This window comes from Clupea harengus, chromosome 7 (assembly GCF_900700415.2).
Source record: "Clupea harengus chromosome 7, Ch_v2.0.2, whole genome shotgun sequence".
Classification (NCBI taxonomy): Eukaryota; Metazoa; Chordata; class Actinopteri; order Clupeiformes; family Clupeidae; genus Clupea; species Clupea harengus.
In genome coordinates, this window is record NC_045158.1 from 17404629 (window position 1) to 17426082 (window position 21454).

Here is a 21454-nt window from a genome sequence, read left to right on the forward strand (position 1 = left end):
TAAATCCATGTGTCCCTGTACATTAACATATAAATGCTTAAACCATTATCACTCTATAACAAACAGTGACATGAAGTCATCTCAAAATTGTCCCTAGTGTTGTGACCTCCAGTCTGGCAAACGGAGCTCACAACAAAAGTCTAGGTATAAGTATAAGTCTATTTTACAAGTTGCTCAAACCAAAGTCTGGAATCTAAATGTGTGCATTAGATATGTTAGACCGTTTGTACGAAGCTAAGTGGACACCAGCTTACCTCCTAGGCCCTAGGGTCAACACAAGCAATGTGTCCAATTGACAAACTGCCTAAGCGTGGAGCTCAGCCTTTAACCAGGAAGTTAAAAATGGGAAAATCCCAGTAACAAACAAAATGGGAAGAGAGAGAAATCCACTCAAAAGGGGTCCAGTACTTCTCAACTTTCAACCAAGCCAGATCATCCTCCTTCAGCCCTGCTTCAGGGCTTTGTACAGCCAGCCCAACAGGAAAACAAAAAGCAAACTGGTGCCCCCTTGTGGATGAGGTGTGTTCGTGAGTGCTGTCTACACACCATAGTGCAAACCGATTTCTGGCAACACACCCACACACTAGTAAATGTCATAGTAAATGACTTTACGGGGATCCACAAAAAATCCAAATACTACTGAATTCCCGTATCCCTAAGAATGATTCCCTCTGAATTACCTGTGATCTAATTTCTACTTAAAGGCACATTGTGTAGTTTTTAGTGGCATCTTTTAGTAGAAAATTGTACCCCCTCAATATTGGGGTCAGATTTCTTCATTAGAGAGTGTAGAACAAGATTTTCTAAAATAAAAATGGGAAATTGTCGTGGCCATCCACAGCCTTTCAAGCGCGTGGCCTATTTACCTATATAAGCCAAATGCATGCACTGATGCTGCAAAAGTTGTTAGGCTGAGAATTCTTTTCACACTTGACACGGAGACGACAATTCTCCACTTTTTTATTTCAGTATCATGTTCTACACCCTCTGATAAAGGTTTTCTCAGCCTAAATTATTTTGCAGTATCAGTGTATGTCAATTTGGCTTATAGAAGTCAATAGGCCACACACTTGAAAGGTTAAAAAAAAAAAGAAAACAGGCATATTATTTATTATAACTTCCTGGAAAATACAGCTATAGTACAACTATGTTTGCTTGTACAAATATGTACAAACAATTCTCAAATGTATAGACTATTCTGGTGTCATGAGAGTGCTGAAATATATATATTATTTTGTGTGTACATGAAACCTGTCAAGTTAAATTGACCGAAATTCATGAGGTCAGTGACCTCACAAAGACAATTCGTGCAAGGATTTCTTAAACAGGTTCATGCTCCCCCCATAGAGATAATAAGTTGTTCAGTGATGAAGGTGTTTACCATGGTGCTTACCCACTGAATGTTGACACATCGTTGAGCAGTAACTACTGCTACGCAGACTGTCAGCCGCACAGTGCAAACAGTCTGTACTGCTTAGCAGTCTTTTGGAGTTGTAATTATTGTCCTATGCTATTGGGAGTGAGAATCTGTGAGATGTAATGAGATCCGTGAAATTCAGTGTCTCGTACGTGAAACATGTGAAATGTCAAAAAGATAAAATGTGAAATTTGACAGGTCATGTAACCTCATTGGTGGCATTGGCATGCAGGCCTAGTCCCACAGAAGTGTGCAAATGATGGACAATGACGTAATTTAATGTTTTTATCTTTATTTCTTTGTTTTTGTTCATATCGCAACCTGGACAACTTCATGGAGATGTGATGTGAGTTGCGCGTCTCGCAAGTATTGTAGGCACCACAAATCGCTGAAACGTCATTATATCTTCCCTAAGGGTGACAAACTTTTTAAAGTTAAGCAGGTAAGCTATGGTTTTTGTTTTATGGTGAGATATTTCTTGAACAATTGCGAAATTGGTGTAGTTTGATATATCACGCTAAAGCATATAAATAAAGCTTAGTGTAACAGCATTGGTGCAATATGTTAGGCCTACATATGTTTTAGAACATTAAATGTCAAAATGCTTTACCTATATATGGATTAAAATAAGATAAGATAATTTTGTTCGTGGTATTATACCGCAAAATTCTTGGGCTTTTACTTTGAATTTGACCGTCACCCATAGCGAAATCGTGACCGGAAGCGACCTTCTGTGTTTCGGTTAGTTACATACTGCTGTGTGACGTTCGACATAAAGCATACATAAATACCGTAAGTAAATAAATCACAATTGATTTAGCCACAGACATGAGCCTATCATAACCCAACTGCTGTAACTAAGCTAGCTTGCTATGCTTACTTCTCCAGTGACCAACCAAACACAGCAAAACTTAATGATAACAAACTCTTACCTTTATATCGTCTACTGAAAGTTATCCACGTATCACATAGTTAGATCCACTGTTTCAGTTTCAGTTCATTTCAGTTATGAAGCATAATGTAGGCTGTGCTAAACATGATGAACTGGATCACGAGAGAATAGCCAGAGTTGCTAGTGTCATTGACATTACAACCAAATCCGATCTTCTTTTTTTTTGCCCAGCAACAGTTTCTTTTATTTGGACTAGGCAAACTGAACCAATTTTGCAATGGTAGCAATACTTACAACCTCAGTTGGAGCATTACAGCATTTTAAAACTACATAAAGCCAGTAAGATCTGACATTCCACAGAAAAGCATGCATTTTACATGGACGGCTAATATAATACACTGGAACAAAGGTGATAAGTGAAATGGATCATTTCGGGTACACACATCTTTCTCTGCGCCTTCTCATACCTCTGACAGTAATCTTTGGGGTGTGTGGTGGGAGAGTGATTAGCTCTTCCTTTAAGCAGTGTGTAGCCAGCAACAATAATGAAAAAAGTAATTTGTTTCTCCAATCAAAACTTGGGAAATGATAAATCCAAAAATGTATCTACAAGAAAAGGCTCAGCAGAAGATGAACTTCCTGAGGCTGCTGAAGATGTTCAACCTGCCAAAGGCCATGTTGTGCACTTTTACACTGCCATGGTTGAGTTCATCCTAACCTTCTCCATCACCATCTGGTACACTGCCTTCACGGCCAAAGACAAGAGCAGACTGCCGCAAATCATTAATTCTACTTAGAGGGTGATTGGCTGCATTTTGCTATCGCTCCAGGACCTGAACGACTCCAGATTACCTCACGCCATGCGAATAGTTTCCTTCCCATGAATGAGTGGGGTACCAAAGTCATAGTTGGGGTGTACGATCTGGACACACTGCACAACAGGGTTAGTTAGTCTTACCTCACTCTTTCCCTGTATTCTCAGCCTCCTCTTGTCCTCATAATTGTAGCACAACAAAATCTGCCTGAAATAAAGGTTCTTTCTTCTTTTTCCCCTATTGTTGATAATTCTTTCTGCAAGCTCATGCTTTTGAAACAACAATCTCGGTTCAACACTGGAAGAGCCACAATCCAAATTTTTCCACCCACAATGCAAGCTGCGCTACACTTATATTTCCTAAAATGATGGTCAACTCGACCTACAACAAGTTTCTTCCTAGTAGTTTTGATGCAGACTGTGATCACTTTACAGATATCTATTTCCCAAAACTACATTCAACTTGTATAGTTTTAACACAGACTGTGATCACTTTACAGATATCTACTTCTCAATCTACATTCAACTTGACCTAAAACAAATGTCTTCACTATAGTTTGGCTGGTGCCGTTACAAAAGTCACTGATTATTTCCTTTTATTAAAACTGCCAATTTGTACCCTCGCTCCCGTGTAGTTCACACTCCAATGAGTCTCCCACAGCTCCAGCTCAATCCTCACCACTCACCCAAACCAAAAGGCTCCCCGCTGATACACTCAAGTTCTTTGAGGCTATGGGGGAAGACAGGGCTTTTCCCTACTGCTCAGGAGAGTACATTCTAAAAGATGCTCGGTTGAAAACAATCCAAATTGGACCGAGTGATCAGTGGATTTGGACTGAGGTGAAGACTGAGTGGTACACAGGGATGCTGGGCTACAGTTAACCTCTGTCCTGTTCAGAGCTACTTCCTGCTGGACAATCTTTTCCCTTCCCCTCCCTGCTGCTTGGATACATTTGTCAGAGTGGCACTCATTTAAGACTTCATCAGCTGACCACTTATCAATGGTTTTAGAATGAAATGTGGAGGCCAGATCTGAATTTGGGCAGTTCCTAATGAACGTGCGTGTGACTCTAATAGACTGGCTGTCTTGCTGCTAACCCTGTTCTTTGAGACACTCTGCAGCGACATCAGCACACGGTTTAGACTCAGCCAGTAATCAAGGTGGCAAAAGGTCTTCCTGTGGCTCAGGGAGAGTTGTGTAAGAGTCACAACTAAAGAGGGAGAGGTGAAAACTGCTGAGAACTGAAATACTTTCTCACAAGACTCTTTATTGCATCTGGATTAGTCATGATGTCAATGCCACTAGATTTCATCCCCACTTTGACAACATCCTTGTCCTTGCCCCTTAAAGCAACATTATGTTATAATTTATGATTAATCATATGGAGAAGGGCTTGGTAACTTTGGTGGACAGGGCCTCTCGCGAGAGCTACGTAATGCTTTATGGCACCATCTCATCTGTATGGACATCATGGCAGAGGGCATGAAGAAAATGAGGAAGACAGTGTCGGAGGAAGCAAGGAAGAGAAAAATAGAGAGTAACCGAGCAAGAGACCAAACAAGAGTCAGTCTCGGACCAGCTTTTTCTCGTTGGCAAGAGCTAAAAGAGACAAAAGGATGCAAGTCCGATGCCAAGCTGGCCTTTTTTCTGTTGAACTAGTCAATAATTACTTATAAGCTGTCTTGCTATGTCTTGTGTTGTGTTTGCTTGATGTTTGGCTATGTTAGGAAAAGGTGTAAAAGTGAACTACACTCTACAACTTCAGAGGGAGCTCATTAGCAACAAATAAGTGGATGAGAATCTCACTGTTCCTCATTGGTTGGGCCTCCCCTCCTCGTGAAAGTTCGCAAGAGTTAAATCCACTCCTCAAGTGTAACAGAAGTGTCACCTCTGAAAGTAGTAGAATCTCTCACTTTCCTCTGACTCACTACTTGAAGCTGGGATTAACTTGATATAGAGTCAATCGCATTCACTTACTAAGCTAGGCTAGGCTTACTTAAATCAAGTTAAATGTGATAGAATGTTGTCTGCAAACTGCTGGCCTATGTGTTACCCACCTAACCTAAAATGTCATGTGCATGATCCTATGGAGTGGATGCGCAGGGAGACTGGTGAGTAGAGGGGCTATTACGGTGTGTGTTTGTGCCGTATTTGGTGTGTGACTACAAGAGTAACACACACGCCCAAAACGTCAGGCAAGCAGATCAATCACAGTTGTTGCCGTCTGTGTCACCACAATCCGAAGAGGTGCAGGCAGAGAATTTCTAAACATAAAAACAAGTATCTACATGCACAGGACACGAGACGCATTAAAAACTGTCAAATATTATCCTGCTGATTTATGGGTCTTCATTTGTTTAATAATCAAAAGCGATATAAACAGATATAAACATAGGCCTAATACTCTAAATACAATAGTCAGAGCTAGGTGAAAAATATGAGACGTTTGGCCAATTAAGTTGTACCAGACAAATATTCTTTTGATTAACAAGTAAAATGCTTAGGCATATTAGATTACGTGAGCTAAAACATATCCGTCAAAAAAGAAATGATGAAGTTGTTATGAAGCGTATGCCTAGAGGACATGGCGTCAGTGTGCGTCAGCTGTACAATGCTTTTTGCGTTACATAGGAACCTTTCTTCACGCGGAAAAACACGGCCGGGGGGAAATAGAAGACGGACCTTGTCCACACGTGAGAGTTTGGGGAAAATAGACTGTCTGTTCCACAAGTGATTTGAATTGTTTTTAATTTATATGGATTATCATCAAGTAAGTTACCCCTTACAATTATGTTCTATGCTAATAACCAAGGTCCAAACGTCTTGACAGCCTCATCAACGTGCCTATTAGTTAACACACGCTTACTAATGTTACAGCACTGTTACAGTCTGACTGACTGATTTGCAGTTTTCTGATTTTTTCCCCCTGATGCTTAGAGATGGGCAGACTGAAGAAGAAACAAAATTGGAAAGGACGACAACAGCCGGTGACTCCGTCACAAATAAAGAGCGATGTGGTGGTGGAAATCAGTGGTAAATCAATAGCAAATTTAATAATATGTACCATAGTGTTATCTATCCTTAAAGTACTGTGAAATTAGTTTGTGTATGCTCCTGTAAGAGTAGTTCGTGACTGTAACTTACTTGATCAAAGAGTGCGTTACTTTGTCTGTTACTAAGTGTGGTGTCTTGCAATGTCTTGCATTCATTTGCTGTAGCGTTGTATGGCTTAGTAACAGTGAATGCTGTGAATGTATTCGTGAGTGTGTACTGATGCGGTCAGTAGTTGAGAAGTTGATGTGATAGATGAATTTTCATATGAAGGTTGTTTACTGTTGATATGTAACTTTATGGTAGATTAGGTTTGAAGGGAACGATATTGTGCCTGTGTTGTGTAGTGTACTGGCCTTTCCATAGTACCTGAAGGTTTTCTGCATCTTAAATTACTGGGCAGGGCACCAAACTAACTTCTTACATTGGTTGCGCTTGTGCACCTAACTTTTTCATTTAGGTGCACCAGCACATCATTTAGATGTGCTTCACCTTTTCCGCTGCGCCTTCTGGTGCCGAAATAATGCATTTTAAGCGTTACCTTTTTGGTCAGTTCCCAAAACGTTTGTAATTGAATTACCAGTATAATTTAAGGTTGTGATGTCGGGCAGAGTAGGGCTGTGCCTTCGCCGAACAGGGGCAGAGTAGGGCTGTGCCTTCGGCGATCAGAGGCATTTCTTGGCAAAAGGTATTTGTTGGGTTTAGGTGGAATGACCCATGAGAGTTTAGCTTTGGATGCTGATAGCAGAAATGTTCCTGAATTTTTGTATGATTTGTGGTTATTCAGAATAAGGCAGGTTTTTTTTATCCTTTTTGAACCAATGACCTGGCTTATTTGATTGGAGAGTGGGGTTGATGGTCCTTCCGCTAAAATAGTTTTTCTTCCCTTAGATGACACAGCTCTGAAAGGAGTGGATGAGAGCAATGCACTTGTGCTCCCTGCCACCAGAACCAAGAAGACTAAAGAACCAGGACAGCTGTTAGCCAAGAAACGGCCCCTCACCAAGAAACAGAGGAAGAACCTTGAAAAAGTTCTGGAACTCAAAGAGAAGAAAGCATCTGTAAGGCTTTTCTGTCTGAATACACATGAAGGGTGTTGATTCTTTAAAATGATTATCCCCTGGAATTATCCCTCTGTCATTCTCTTTGTTTAAGTTAGCCAACACTCTATTTCACTTTGCACAATTTGATTTTCTTCTCCCTGTTGTCTGTCTCTCTCCATCTCTTTTTCGCTGTCTCTTTCTTTTTAGCGGGCAGACATCTTGACTAAGCTAGCGGAGGTGCAGCTACCAGATTCCGAACTGAAGCTGCTCTATACTACATCTAAACTGGGAACAGGAGATAAACTCTATCAGGTCAAAGAGTAAGACCTGCATTATTACTTCTTAAACTCATTTTGTTCAAAATGTTGCACACAAAACATGTAATGCTCTATATCAACACTTTATTAGGTATTGGAATGGATACGATTTTATAGATACCGATGCCATTATCGATTCTGCTTATGGGTCCGATTCTTTATTGATTCCCATATCAATTCCTGATCATGTGGAAAAACTAGGCCTACACAGGTTTTCAGCGCCAATGCAGCTATTTTATTATTTTTGAGTTTGATCACAGCGTAGAATGGATTTGAACATGTTAAAATAAACCGCTTCTTCTCTTAAAAAGATATAACTTGGAAGACATATATAAAACTGAATGATAAAGAAGACAATTCTTCTAGTAACATTTGAATAAATGACAATACTCCTTTCCAAAAGGGAATAAAGATAATTGTGATTTGTGGTATTGCTTGTTTATTTCAGTTTTGCAGCATTTCACTCAGTTGAAGACTACTGTATAAATAGGTCGTGTTAGCCAGCCTGTTTGAGGTAACATTAGTGCACTAGCTAATAGTTACTTGTTAACTGGGAGACATAATATTACCTAGCTGTTATTGTTGACATTAACTCACTAGCTGTATGTAGTTTGACATCATGGCACATGAGTTTTAACAATGCGTAATATGATTCTCATACGATTCTCAACTGGAACCTGGAACTGGATTATCTCGATTCCCATCCCTACACTTTATTACACGTGTGCATTTTGCAAACCATACAGTCAGTCTTGAATACTTTAAAGTAAAGTTATCAGATGTGTTTGCCCATATGTATGTTTGTGTATGTGTGCTATGTACGTTTACTCGTGTGTGTGTGTGTGTGTGTGTGTGTGTGTGTGTGTGTGTGTGTGTGTGTGTGTGTGTGTGTGTGTGTGTGTGTGTGTGTGTGTGTGTGTGTGTGTGTGTGTGTGTGTGTGTGTGTGTGTGTGTGTGTGTGTGTGTGTGTGTCAGCAGCTTCACTGATGAGACATCCGTCTCAGGCTCTGCCCCTCCACATATCAGCAGTCTGAGCGGAGTGAACCGCAAGAGGAAGAGGAGACACGAGGAGGATGATGACGAAGAACAGCAGAAGGAGGAATCCGAGTCCTCCTCAGAGGAGGAGTCTGAAGAAGAGGAGGCAGAAGAGATAAAGATGGAGGAGAAGGAAGGACAGGGCTTGGTGAAGGAGGTGAAGAGAGAAGAACTAAAGACAGAAGAAAAGAAAGAGGAGAATAAGAAAGAAGTTACCCCCTCCTGCAGTAAAGAGCCATGCCAACCAGCTGTGTTCATCCCTGTGGACCGACTACCAGAGATTCAGGTGTGTGTCTGTGTGTGTGTGTGTGTTTCTACCTGCAGTGCCTGGCTGTTAGTGTAGCAGGCTTCCATGTTAATATGTCCAAATTAATATGACATTATATTTGAACAATGAATGCTGTCAGTTGACCTTTGTAAATCCGCAACTATGTGGTTCTTATTCTCTAAGGGAGGTCTCTTTGCTAGTGGGAAATGTCAGGTCTGGTCAGAATGGAATGTATACATGTTCTATATCTGTGTGTGTGTGTGTGTGTGTGTGTGTGTGTGTGTGTAGGCAGCCCGTCTGAAGCTGCCGGTGCTGGCTGAGGAGCAGGTGATTATGGAGGCCGTGAGGGAGAACCCCTGTATTGTTCTGTGTGGGGAGACAGGCAGCGGCAAAACCACACAGGTCCCACAGTTCCTCTATGAAGCCGGCTACGCTAGGTACACACACACACACACACACTCACTCATATCACACAGGTCCCAAAGTTCCTCTACAAAGCCGGCTATGTTAGGTAGGTACGCACGCACACACACACACACACACACACACACACAGGTGCCACAGTTTCTCTACACACACACAGATACCCACATATCACAACGGTTTCTTTATGAAGACAGTTATGCCAGGTACACACATTGCACGGGTCCTCTGGTTTCTCTACGCTCTCTGCTTCTTGCTACGCTGTAAAGGGAGTTTGGTGACGCCAAGTGACGAGCGGTGTTTTTCCAAACATATTGTTTTCCTTGTATTTCCTGTGATTAGCTTATTGTGAAAGGCAACTCCCATTTGGATTCAGTAAACAGATACACTTTCAGTTTTGTGTTTGGTGAAGCCTAAATGCGCTAAAAGCATTATTGCCAATGAATTGGAAGGAGGAAATGGACGTAAACGGCATCCCTTCATGCACTAAACGTCCTACTTGAACTGGGGATGTTGATAAAGTTTATTATTGGCTACAAACAATTGCACTAATGCATCTTATGCCCTTAATATATATCTATCGTTAAGGGAACAATCACTATCGAACAGTTCAGTTTTCAGTGCCCCCTTTTGTTTATTGAACTCCTATTCCGGGTTTGGCACCAAGAAAAACGAATGTCTGTTCTAGTGTTTCTTACCCTATAGATGGTTCATATCCCTTCGGTCTGTTCTCTGCTGGCCGTTGTGGACACCTCCCTTCACTGTACTCCATACATTAGTAAGAACGTAATGGTCATGATCAAAAACTCAAAGTAAAAATGTGAAAAGACCCTTCAGTCTGCAATACATCCTCCCCTCCCTACATGATTATACTCAATCTGTGACTTAGCGTGTCTTTCTGGGGCATTGTTGTTTTTTCGACATTCTGACTAGTTTAGTTAAATGTAACCATTTCAGTGTTAAACAATCAAGTGTCATTTCTCCATGTGTTATTTTCTACACCGGTGTCACACACACACACACACACACACACACACACACACACACTCTTTCTCTCTCCCACTCTCAATCACCAACTCACACAAACACACTTACACTCTCCCTCATGCACACACACACTCTTTCTGTCTTTCTCTCTCTCTCTCACTTTCTCTCTTCTCACACAAACACGTACACACTTTGTCTCTCTCTCACTCACTCATTTACACTCTCTCTCTCTCATTTACTCACTCACTCACACACATATACTCAATCGCTCGCTCTCACTCACTCGCTCACGCACACTCTCACAGTGGCAGTGGGATCATCGGAGTGACCGAACCCAGGAGAGTGGCAGCAGTCAGCATGTCTCATCGTGTTGCCAAGGAGATGAACGTGTCGACAGGGTATGTCTCTCCACCTCACTAACTCATCCTTACACAGCCTCAGTGAGGTGTGGCATTGTGATCGCTGTGTGTGACCTCTGTCTGTCTGTGTGTTTGTCTGTGTGTCGACAGGGTGGTGTCTTACCAGATCAGATATGAGGGCAATGTGACGAAGGACACAAAGATCAAATTCATGACGGACGGAGTTCTGCTGAAAGAGATACAGAAGGTAAAACAAGCACACACACACACACACACACACACACACATGAAATACACCCATGGTGAAAGGGTTACAAAAGAAACACACACATACACCCGTGTTCACACACACACACACACACACACACACAGCATTTTAAGTTGAATAATTTGCAAAGTCACACATTTGTGGCAATGTTGTGTACGGACAACACGTTCCATAACAAACGTGCAGAAACCTTTTTGTGTAACTATGTTCTCTATGCTTTTTACACACACATACGCACACACATACATACACACACACACACACACACACACACACACGTAATAGGCTGTTGTTGTTCTTTTCAGGACTTTCTGTTGCAGAAGTACAGTGTGGTCATCATAGATGAAGCTCACGAGCGGAGTGTTTACACAGACATTCTCATTGGACTCCTGTCCCGCATCGTTCCGCTGCGTAACAAGGTAACACACACACACACACACACACACACACACACACTCCAGCATCCTAGTAATAATATTGTAACACATCCTATCCATCATAAGCACACAAACATTCTCATAGTAGTGAGGTCTCATATTGTACCCTATAAGGTAACACACACACACACACACACACACACTAACACACGTTCTTCTAGACCTCTGATACCCATCAGTGGTGTCATTCCAACTGACTTCTATATACTCTGTGTGTGTGTGTGTGTGTGTGTGTGTGCGCACTCTTACAGAAAGGCCTTCCCATGAAGCTGGTGATCATGTCGGCCACTCTGCGTGTGGAGGACTTCACTCAGAACCAGAGACTCTTCCCCAACCCTCCTCTCGTCATCAAGGTCTCAAATCTCCCCCCCCCCCCCCCCCCCCCTCTTTTTCTTTCTCCACAGTTTGATCTGTCTCAATTCAGTTCCATTTCCAGTTAGTTTGGTCTATTAGTATGGTCTTTGTTGCCTTTGCCAAAGCACAACACAGTGTTTAAATGCCAGAATGCAGATGGCAATAGAGATGGCAAAAATATATATTTGCATATATGTCTCTCTCCACCTCCTTCTTCCTCTCTCTCTCTCTTGCTCTCTCCTACTCTCACTACCCCCCCCCTCCCCCTCTCTCACCTTTCACTCTCTATTTCTCAGAATGAGAAAACAAACAAACAAAACAAAACTTGCTGTTAATAGGAGAGCAGCGTGTTTATGTATTTATTTTACATTTAATGATTGCTTAATTAATTAAAGTGGTGTAGGGTCTCCAATTGTGTTTTATCATGTGAGCCATGATTATGTAACTGATGCACTGTGGGTGTAGGTAGAGGCACGTCAGTTCCCAGTCACCATACACTTTAACAAGAGGACCGCCATGGAGGATTACACAGGAGAGGCCTTCCACAAGACCTGCAAGATTCACCGCATGCTCCCACCAGGTGAGCCCCCCTCCGCCCCCCACTTACACACAGACACTTTTGAGATACACACAAGACAGGTTCACACACATGTGCAGACTTAAATCTACAAACTTTCTCACTTGTGCACAATCACACACACTCTCGCACACACATTACACACACACACACACACACACACACACACACATTCCACACATTACACGCACACAAACATTCTACACACAAGACTCTAAGACTCATAATAATTCACTGTTTTAACCTCCAGGTCTGACATACACTTGTACATACACACACACACACACACACACACACACCCACACCCACCCCTCACAGAATTAACCTCCAGGTCAGATGTACACTTGTGCATACACACACACACACACACACACACACACACACACACACACACACACACACACAAACACCCTAGACATACACTTGCACACACACACACCTCACAGTATTAACCTTAAGGTCAGACATACAAACAGATGCCATGCATACCCTACTGGAAGCAGAGGGCGGTTGGAGGAGGCGTGTAGATGCAGGCAGGGGTGATTAATGTCTGCGTGCCCGAGGCCGGGCCCTGGGCACTAGGCTCAGAGAAGCAGGTGTCAGGAAGCAGCCGTCTCAGCAGAGCTGCTGTGGGGCGTGGGTGTCAGTGCTCTCTCTCACTCTCACATACACTCAATCACTCTGTGTTATTAGTACTACTGTGACCCTGTGATTCTCTGGGCTAATGCTATCGACCAGTAGCAGTACAGTGATTCTCAGCAGCACTACAATGTTTTTTAGGTCTCTCAAGCCACATGGTCATCGTATAATTTGTATATAGTTTAATTTGAGTTGTATGCATGTGTAACCACGCTGCGTGTGTGAGCGTGTGTGTGCCTGTGTGTGTGTGTGTGTGTGTGTGTGCGCGAGTGTGAGTGTGATTTTAGGCTTATGTATGTACAGTAGGTGTGTTACATTTCAGATTGTATATGTGCATGTATTTATATGGGTGTGTGTGTGTGTTTCAGGTGGGATTCTTGTGTTTCTGACCGGCCAGGCAGAGGTGCACACTCTGTGCAGGAGACTGAGGAAAGCCTTTCCCTACAGACCCAATAGAGACCAACAAGGTGAACACACACACACACACACACACACACATACTCTCTTCATAGATATAGGCAGAGCAGCTTCACTCATACATTATATAAACTCTGTGTGTGAGCAGAGGGAGAAGAGAAGGACTTGACGGTAGAACTGAAGAAGTCTAAGAAGAATTCGAAGAGGACAGTGGTGAGTCATTCTGACACCAAATTAGGAGAAGCATTAGCCTGCTGATTTAGCATAGCAATGTAAGATAATCTCTCTTGCTTTCTCTCTTCTTTCCCTCTTTCTCTGTCTCTTTTCTTACTCCCTCTCTCCTCCAACGCCTCTCTTTCTCTCTCTCCATGCCCCCTCCTTTCCCTTGTCCACCCTCTTATTCCCGTCTCTCTCTCTTTCTGTATCTCCCTCTGTCTCTTTCTGTCTCTTCCTCTCTCTTTCTTTCTTTCTTTCTTTTCTTTCTTTCTTTCTTTCTTTCTCCTCTTCTCTCCCTTTTTTTTCCTCACCCCTCCACCCCCAGTCTCTTCCGCGGATAGACCTGGATAACTACTCCGTGTTGCCAGTGGATGAGGGAGACGAGGATCGGCAAGCCGGCATCGATGAGGAGGAGGATGATGACGAAGGCTTGGATCTGGACTTGGGAGAGCACCCAGAGGATGGTGGTGAGCCTTTTTACATTAATTTTTTCCATCACACACAAAATATTTATCGAGTGTGTATTTGCGTGCTTGAACAGTGTGTGTGTGTGTGTGTGTGTGTGTGTGTGTGTGTGTGTGTGTGTGTGTGTGTGTGTGTGTGTGTGTGTGTGTGTGTGTGTGTGTGTGTGTGTGTGTGTGTGTGTGTGTGTGTGTGTGTGTGTGTGTGTGTGTGTAGGCCTTTCATACTAGATTATCATGTTATTTGATGTATGTGTGTTTGTTTGTTGATCCAGAGGAGAAGGCTGACCCATCCATCCCCCTCTATGTCCTCCCTCTCTACTCCCTACTGGACCCTGAACAGCAAGCTAAGGTAAGAGAGGGTTTGTGTGTGTACTTCATAGTGACTGACTTGCTTTTATGTCTTCTTGGTGTGTATGCTTTATGATGGCTAGTGTAAGTGTTCCCCCATAATGCCTAACCTGTGTGTGTGCAGGTGTTCTGTCCTCCCCCTGCCGGCACGAGGTTGTGTGTGGTGTCCACTAACGTGGCGGAGACCTCCGTAACCATCCCTGGCGTGCGCTACGTGGTGGACTGCGGTCGGGTCAAGCAGCGCTTCTACGACCGCGTCACTGGAGTCTCCTCCTTCAAGGTCACGTGGATCCCCCAGGCCTCAGCTGATCAGAGGGCAGGACGAGCCGGAAGGACAGAGCCCGGCCACTGCTACAGGTGTGTGTGTGTGTGTGTGGAATTAGTGTGAATGGAACCACAGCTGCAGTAGAACTTGGTGTGTGTGTATCCATGTATTAATAATTTGTTTTGTGTGTGAGTGCACATGGAAGAAGTTGTCTTGTTAGGGTGTGTTTTATACATTTGTGTGTGTGTGTGTGTGTGTGTGTGTGTGTGTAGGCTGTACTCCTCAGCAGTGTTCAGTGACTTCAGTTTGTTCTCGGAGGCTGAGATCACTCGCAGACCTGTGGATGACCTGGTGCTTCAGATGAAGGACCTTAACATTCAGAAGGTGACCCCACACACACACTTGCATACGTGCTTGCACACAGATTCACAAAAAGGCTTTTAGAAGTACACGCACCATGAAACTTGCAGATACCTGTGCACACAAATTAAGATTCACTTATAAGTGTGTGTTGTGTGTGTGATAGGTGGTGAATTTCCCCTTCCCTACTCCACCCTCCTCTGAGGCTCTGCTGGCTGCTGAGGACCTGCTCATCTCACTGGGAGCTCTGGAACCACCTCCACGTCAGGGACGGTACGGACACACACACACACACACACACACTCACAGTGCACACTCATACACACTACACACAACATACAGACGTGCCCACTCACTACACTCACAATACACACACACATTCATGCATAGCTGGACCCTCCAGCGTATACATACATACATACATACACACACAGCACAAGCAATATATACACCCAGTTCAACAGTCCTACGTGTGTGTGTGTGTGTGTCTGTGTGGGCGTGTTTATTCCCCCAGGATGCTTGAGCTCCAGCGGGCACGGCTCAGCTGTCCCATCAGCCCCCTGGGCCGGGCGATGGCGGCATTCCCGGTGTCGCCGCGCTATGCTAAGATGCTGGCACTGGGGCAGCAGCAGGACTGCATGGCCTACATCATCGCCCTGGTGGCCGCCATGACTGTGCGTGAGCTCTTCCAGGACCTCGACAGGTGGGCTCACAGCACTCAGAGGTCATAGCGTGGGTCATGTGACCACGTAGCAGTTGTGTCCTCTCTGTTTCTCTCTCTCTCTCTCTCTCACACACACACACACACACACACACACACACACACACACCCTGAAGTGTGTCTGGCTGTCCCATCCTTCTCTCCTGTCTCGCTCACTCACTCACACACACTCTCACACACACACACACACACACACACACACACACACACACACACACACACACTCACACCCTGTGTGTGTCTGGCTCTCCCATCTTTCTCTTATTTCTCTCTCTCGTTGCTCACTAACTCTGTCCTTCATCTGCAAATTAACAAAATGAAAGTGTGGCAACGGCATTTGTGTAGCAGAAAATAATGCACTTTGAGTTGCATTACTGCCTTGAGCGTGCATTAGTTTCTGCAATGGAACACCATGTCGTTCGTCATAATCCCTTGCCTGTACTGTAGTCACAAATGTATCTCTACCCAAATCTGTCATTCTCTCCCTCTCTCCACCTCCCCAGTCTGCTCTTTAGCTGTCTCTCGCTTGCTCTCTCGCTTCAGTTTAGTTCAATTCATTGGCATGACTAATGATCCATTGTCTCCCTCTCTCTCCTTCCCTGTCTCAGGCCGGTGGCCAAGGATGAGGACAGTGAAGGTATGAAGCAGAGGAGGGCTCGCATGACCCAGATGAAGAGACTGTGGGCCGGACAGGGAGAGTCCCTGCTGCTGGGGGACCTCATGGTCATGCTGGGTAAGACACACACACACACACACACACAGAATACAACTACACAACCCCTACATAGACATACATAAATGAAATTTGCAAAAATCTAGAGAATATGAAAATATAGCTGTTTTCAGTTCTGTTTTGTGTATAATGCTTGAAAATGTCTTTTTATATACCTTGGTGAATATGAACGTGTGTTTGTGTGTGTGTGTGCAGGTGCGGTGGGTGCTTGTGAGTTTGCTGATGGCACTCCTCAGTTTTGTGAAGCGAATGGCCTTCGCTACAAAGCCATGGTGGAAATCCGAAGACTGAGAGGACAGCTAACTAACGCAGGTAACACACTCATATACTCTCATCACATGAATTAAAGTTTACTTACTACGATCACACACGCACGTACTCACACACACACTCACAAGGTAAGGCGAGATCATTTATGTAGCACAATTCAAAGTGCTTTACAAAACACAGAAATAATAGATTAAAAGGGAACATGCATTAAAAGAAAAGGTAAAGTGCATTGGAAAAATAAAAGATTTTATGAGGTGAAAGAGCATTAACAGAAAGCATCTGAGAACAGTTGGGTCTTAAGGCTAGATTTGAAACTGGCTACAGTTGGAGCACCTTTGATGTTATCTGGAAGTTGGTTCCAGAGCTGAGCAGCATAGCAGCTAAAAGCTGCTTCACCATGTTTAATCCTGACAGAATTTTCTCCAGTGATTTAAGAGGTCTTGCAGGTGTGTACTGCTGAATCATATCTGAGAGGTAATTTGGTCCTTTCTCATTTAGTGACTTATAAACAAGCAGCAGTGCTTTTAGGTCAGTTGGAGAGTACGCGTTGGAGTAATGTGGTTATTTTTATTTTCCTAAGCACTATAGTAGCTGCAGTTTGTACAAGTTGAAGCTGTTTGATGTGAAAAGACTAGCCTGGATACCAGACCGAACTTAGCCCCGCCCACACATTTTTTGGTTGGGAAGTTCGGTCTGGCATTACATTAATTATCTGCGGCTCGATATCGGCCGTACCAATCAAATTGTTAAGGCGGGCTTTATACGATGATGGACAGATGATCAACAGTAACGTAACCAACCACGTCACCAACACACGAGTTGAATTTGTTTTCAACAAACATGGCTGCCGCTGGAGAGCTGAAATGTATAGATTCGAGTCCATTTAGACATTGACAGTGCATTCATTTTGAAAGAGGAACAGAGAAACGCGATTAAGGCATTTGTCAATCGAAAAGATGTTTTTGCCTTCCTTCCTACGGGATCCGGTAAAAGTGTAATGTATCAGCTGCCCCTGGTCACATACTACGTTGTTCTGATTGGTTGTAGGTAACCAATTGAGCGAAGAGGCATTTTTTCTCCTGGTTCGGTTGAAACACGCCCCATAATCACAGCCCAATGGAGCGATATCAGACTCATATTCTGACTAGAATTATGAGTATGACATCGTCAGGCTATGAAAAGACCATTGCAGTAGTCAAACCTGCTGGAGATATTACGGCACAAATTAGTTTTTCTAAATCAGGTCACAGGCACAGATGCCCCAGGTGTTAAAAAATAACAGGCAGCATGCACACAGTGGCTATTGAAACATGCTTCATGAGGAACTCACAAGGCAACACGCATTAATATATACACATATACAGTTGAATACCTGCGTAAACGTATTCAACCCCTCTGAAAGTCACAATTACATAAGATACTTATGTAAGTTATTACATAATAAAATAAGTTATTGGTCTGCTAACGTTAAAACATACATTAATTAAAACCTGGAATACACTAATACTTGCATAAGTATAGATGTTTTACATAAATTGTACCAAGAACTATGAAGAAAATGGGGGGGAAACACAGCAGAACAATGTGCAAAGCTGGTACTGTCTCACTGAAGACCTGAGGCTGTTACAGCAAAGGGGTTCTCCACCAAGTATTAATACATAGGGGGTTGAATACCTATTCAAGAAGAATATTTTAGTTTTAAATTATAATTTTTTACAAATAACGTATTTGGCTTTTAGAAGTAAACTACAGCCTAAGTGTTCACAATGACAATACTGATTGGGAAACTATGTGTTCTGTAAAACAGAAAATGGAGATGACTTTCAGGAGGGTTGAATACTTCTGCAAGCTAGAAACACACACATAAAAACATACACACAGAAACTTTCTTAAGCACGTGTTAATATGTAACATGCTTGTATAGATACTAGAACGCATAAACCACACATGTCCGCATACACTGGACACAGGTTTTCTCACGTTCCCCCTTCTCTGTGTCTCCCTAACGCCCCCCCTGTTCTTCCTCCCTCAGTAAATGCTGTGAGCCCTGAGCTGGGAGTGTTTGTGGACAGCAAAATGGCACCCCCTACTGCCGCCCAGGTGCAGTGCATCAGACAGGTGGTGCTGGCAGGACTGGGAGACCACCTGGCCCGGCGTGTCCAATCAGAAGAGATGCTGGACCCCAAATGGGTCAACGGATACAAGGTCTCTGCAGTACACACACACATGTGCTCTCACACAGGCAAGCAGACACACAAACAAAAGGTGGTGCACACATACGCACGCTACTTAAGACTCAGTCACACTCAGACACATGCATAGTTACGTGTGCATGAACGTCTTTATCTACATGATACAGGAGATTCAAATTCAAGCCCCCACACGCTTTTCCTAACAATGCTGATTTTCATTACGCAACCATATGCTTCAGCGACAATGACGTTTGTTCCTTTTTGTCCCTCTGATGTGCCGTATTGCAGACTCCTCTTCTGGATGAGCCTGTGTTCATCCACCCAAGCTCGAACCTCTCCAAGACCCTCCCTCAGTTTGTGGTCTACCAGGAGATCATGGAGACCACAAAAATGTACATGAGAGGTGTGTGGGGGTGGGTGTGGGTGTGTGTCTGCTGTGTGAGTGTGTGTGTGTCAGGAATGTGATAAGCTCTTTGTTTGTCTTTTATGTGTATGGGCTTGCAGTAAAAGAAGGGGTGTGTTTCTTTGTACAACAGGTGTGTGAGGGTATGTGTGTGACTGAGAGAGGGTGGGAGAAGTAGTATATGCCACTTGCTGTTCTTTGTTCTAGGTGTACATAACCAGCCTAGTGTGTTTTCTGCTTAATCACAGGTCTAATCTTGTATAACCTATATGTTTATCTTGTGTGTGTGTCTGTGTTAGGAGTGTGTGCGGTGGAGATGGACTGGGTCCCCAAGCTCCTCCCACAGTACTGCCACTTCAGTGCTCCAGAGGAAAGCCCCGCCCCCTGGTACTGCCCAGCCTCTGGCCGTGTCAGATGCCAATGCCGGAGCACTTTCTGTAAGTGTGTGTGTGCGTGCACATTTATGCCTGTGTCTGCAAAAGTGTGTGTGTGTGAGAGAGAGTATGAATGCATGTAACTGTGTGTTTATGGAAGCGAGGGTGTGTGTTTATGTGGGTTGGTGAGTGAGTGTGTGTGTGTGTGTGTGTGGGTGGTCTCGGGGTTGGGTGGGTCTGCGACAGTTTGTGATTTTGTATCTGTTTGAAGGCTCCTTGGTTTATGTTGTGAAAACAAGGGTGTGCTCTGATTTGATGCTTTTCTATCACCGTTATGTTTCACTTAATGGGGACCCTGTGCTGGTGTGTGGTTATGATGCTAAGCAAGGATGTGTATGTTTGCGTGTGTGTATTCATGGGGACACTGTGCTGGTGTGTGGTTATGATTCTAAGCAAGGATATGTGTGTGTTTGTGTGTGTGTGTGTCTGCATGTATAATCTTGTATTAGCCTTAATTCCACTTTGAGATAAAAAAAAAAAATGGTGTGTATGTTACACGGTAGGGGCATACTGTGTGTGTGAGTGATAGAGATGGAGATTGTGTGTCTGTGTGCAAGTGGAGTCAGGGTGCAGTAAAGCTTTTCTGTCACCATCATTGTGGCTCAAAGAATGCTGACTTGAAGTGTGTGTCCACAGTCCGGGTGAACTGGAAGCTGCCTTCTGTTGAAATGGACTACCCAGAGGGGCTTGAGCGGTACAAGCTATTTGCCAAATTCCTACTGGAAGGACAGGTACTGTGTGTGTGTGTGTGTGTGTGTGTGTGTGTGTGTGTGTGTGTGTGTGTGTGTGTGTGTGTGTGTGTGTGTGTGTGTGTGTGTGTGTGTGTGTGTGTGTGTGTGTGTAGATTATATGTAAGAAAGCCTTATTACGATATACTTGCTAATAATGCATCTTAATTCTGATGTGCATTAGCTAGCGTCTCCCACTTGAGGGCCTTTGATGTAGTGTGTATGTTAGAATCTGAAATCTGATTTGGTTTATCGTTTCTCTTAGGTGTGTTCAAAACTAAAGAAGCACCGCAGCTGCCTACTGTCTAGTCCCTCAACCATGCTGAAGACCTGGGCCAAGTAAGGACACACAGATGTGTACACACACACAGACACTTTCCTCTCTCTGTCCTTGCTGCATTTTTTTCTTTCTTTCTTTCTTTCTTTCTTTCTTTCTTTCTTTTTCCCCTCTCCTCTCCTCTCCTCTCCTCATCTCTCTCTCTCTCTCTCTCTCTCTCTCTCTCTCTCTCTCTGTTTTTATAAAAAAGTGTGTTTATGCATTAACTGGTTATTTTTGTGATGTAGATTACAGCCCCGCACAGAAGCCCTGCTGCAGCAGCTGGTGTCAGAGAAAGTTGACTGTCGAGACACACTGCTATGTACATGGAAGAAAAACCAGAAGTGTACGTTTTTGTGTGTGTGCGCGTGCTTGCATGTTCGTGACTTTAATTTCTTTGTAATAAAATCTGATTTAAAATAACGATTCGTCCAAACTTTGCTCTTTCTCTTTCTTTCTTTCTTTCTTTCTTTCTTTCTTTCTGTCTTTCTGTCTTTAGATCTCCTGTCAGCATTTTGTCAGTGGATTCCAGAATCCCTTCATGAGGATGTGGCAAAGTTCTGGCCTCCCCTCTGACACACACACACACACACACACACACAATTGTCTGTACTGCCTTTGTTTATCTGTAAGTGAAAATCATGAAGAGTGTTTTTCTTTAAAGTGTTTGTTGAAGGCAATAAACACTCACTTTTTACCCAGCAA

At 43.5% G+C, this 21454-nt stretch overlaps 1 protein-coding gene across 3 annotated transcripts; it reads left to right on the forward strand.

Annotated features, from left to right (window-relative positions):
- The first annotated feature begins 5770 nt into the window (after window positions 1-5770).
- dhx37 (DEAH (Asp-Glu-Ala-His) box polypeptide 37) lies at window positions 5771-21454 on the forward strand. Of its 3 annotated transcripts, none has more exons than XM_012828586.3 (28): window positions 5771-5894; window positions 6062-6157; window positions 7067-7236; window positions 7426-7538; window positions 8511-8856; window positions 9127-9275; window positions 10554-10646; window positions 10758-10854; window positions 11181-11294; window positions 11564-11665; window positions 12132-12246; window positions 13251-13349; window positions 13448-13512; window positions 13841-13982; window positions 14252-14328; window positions 14452-14684; window positions 14865-14976; window positions 15119-15225; window positions 15467-15655; window positions 16282-16406; window positions 16602-16718; window positions 18709-18881; window positions 19157-19271; window positions 19571-19708; window positions 20342-20436; window positions 20699-20772; window positions 20998-21095; window positions 21249-21454. In XM_012828586.3, the coding sequence occupies exons 2-28, from the start codon at window positions 6064-6066 to the stop codon at window positions 21323-21325; spliced, it is 3429 nt and encodes a 1142-aa protein (XP_012684040.2). In that variant the 5' UTR covers window positions 5771-5894; window positions 6062-6063; the 3' UTR covers window positions 21326-21454. The 3 variants fall into 3 exon arrangements, with proteins under 3 accessions (XP_012684040.2, XP_012684041.2, XP_031426562.1); XM_012828587.3 differs by having other exon boundaries at window positions 8514-8856; XM_031570702.2 differs by having other exon boundaries at window positions 5778-5894; window positions 6033-6157.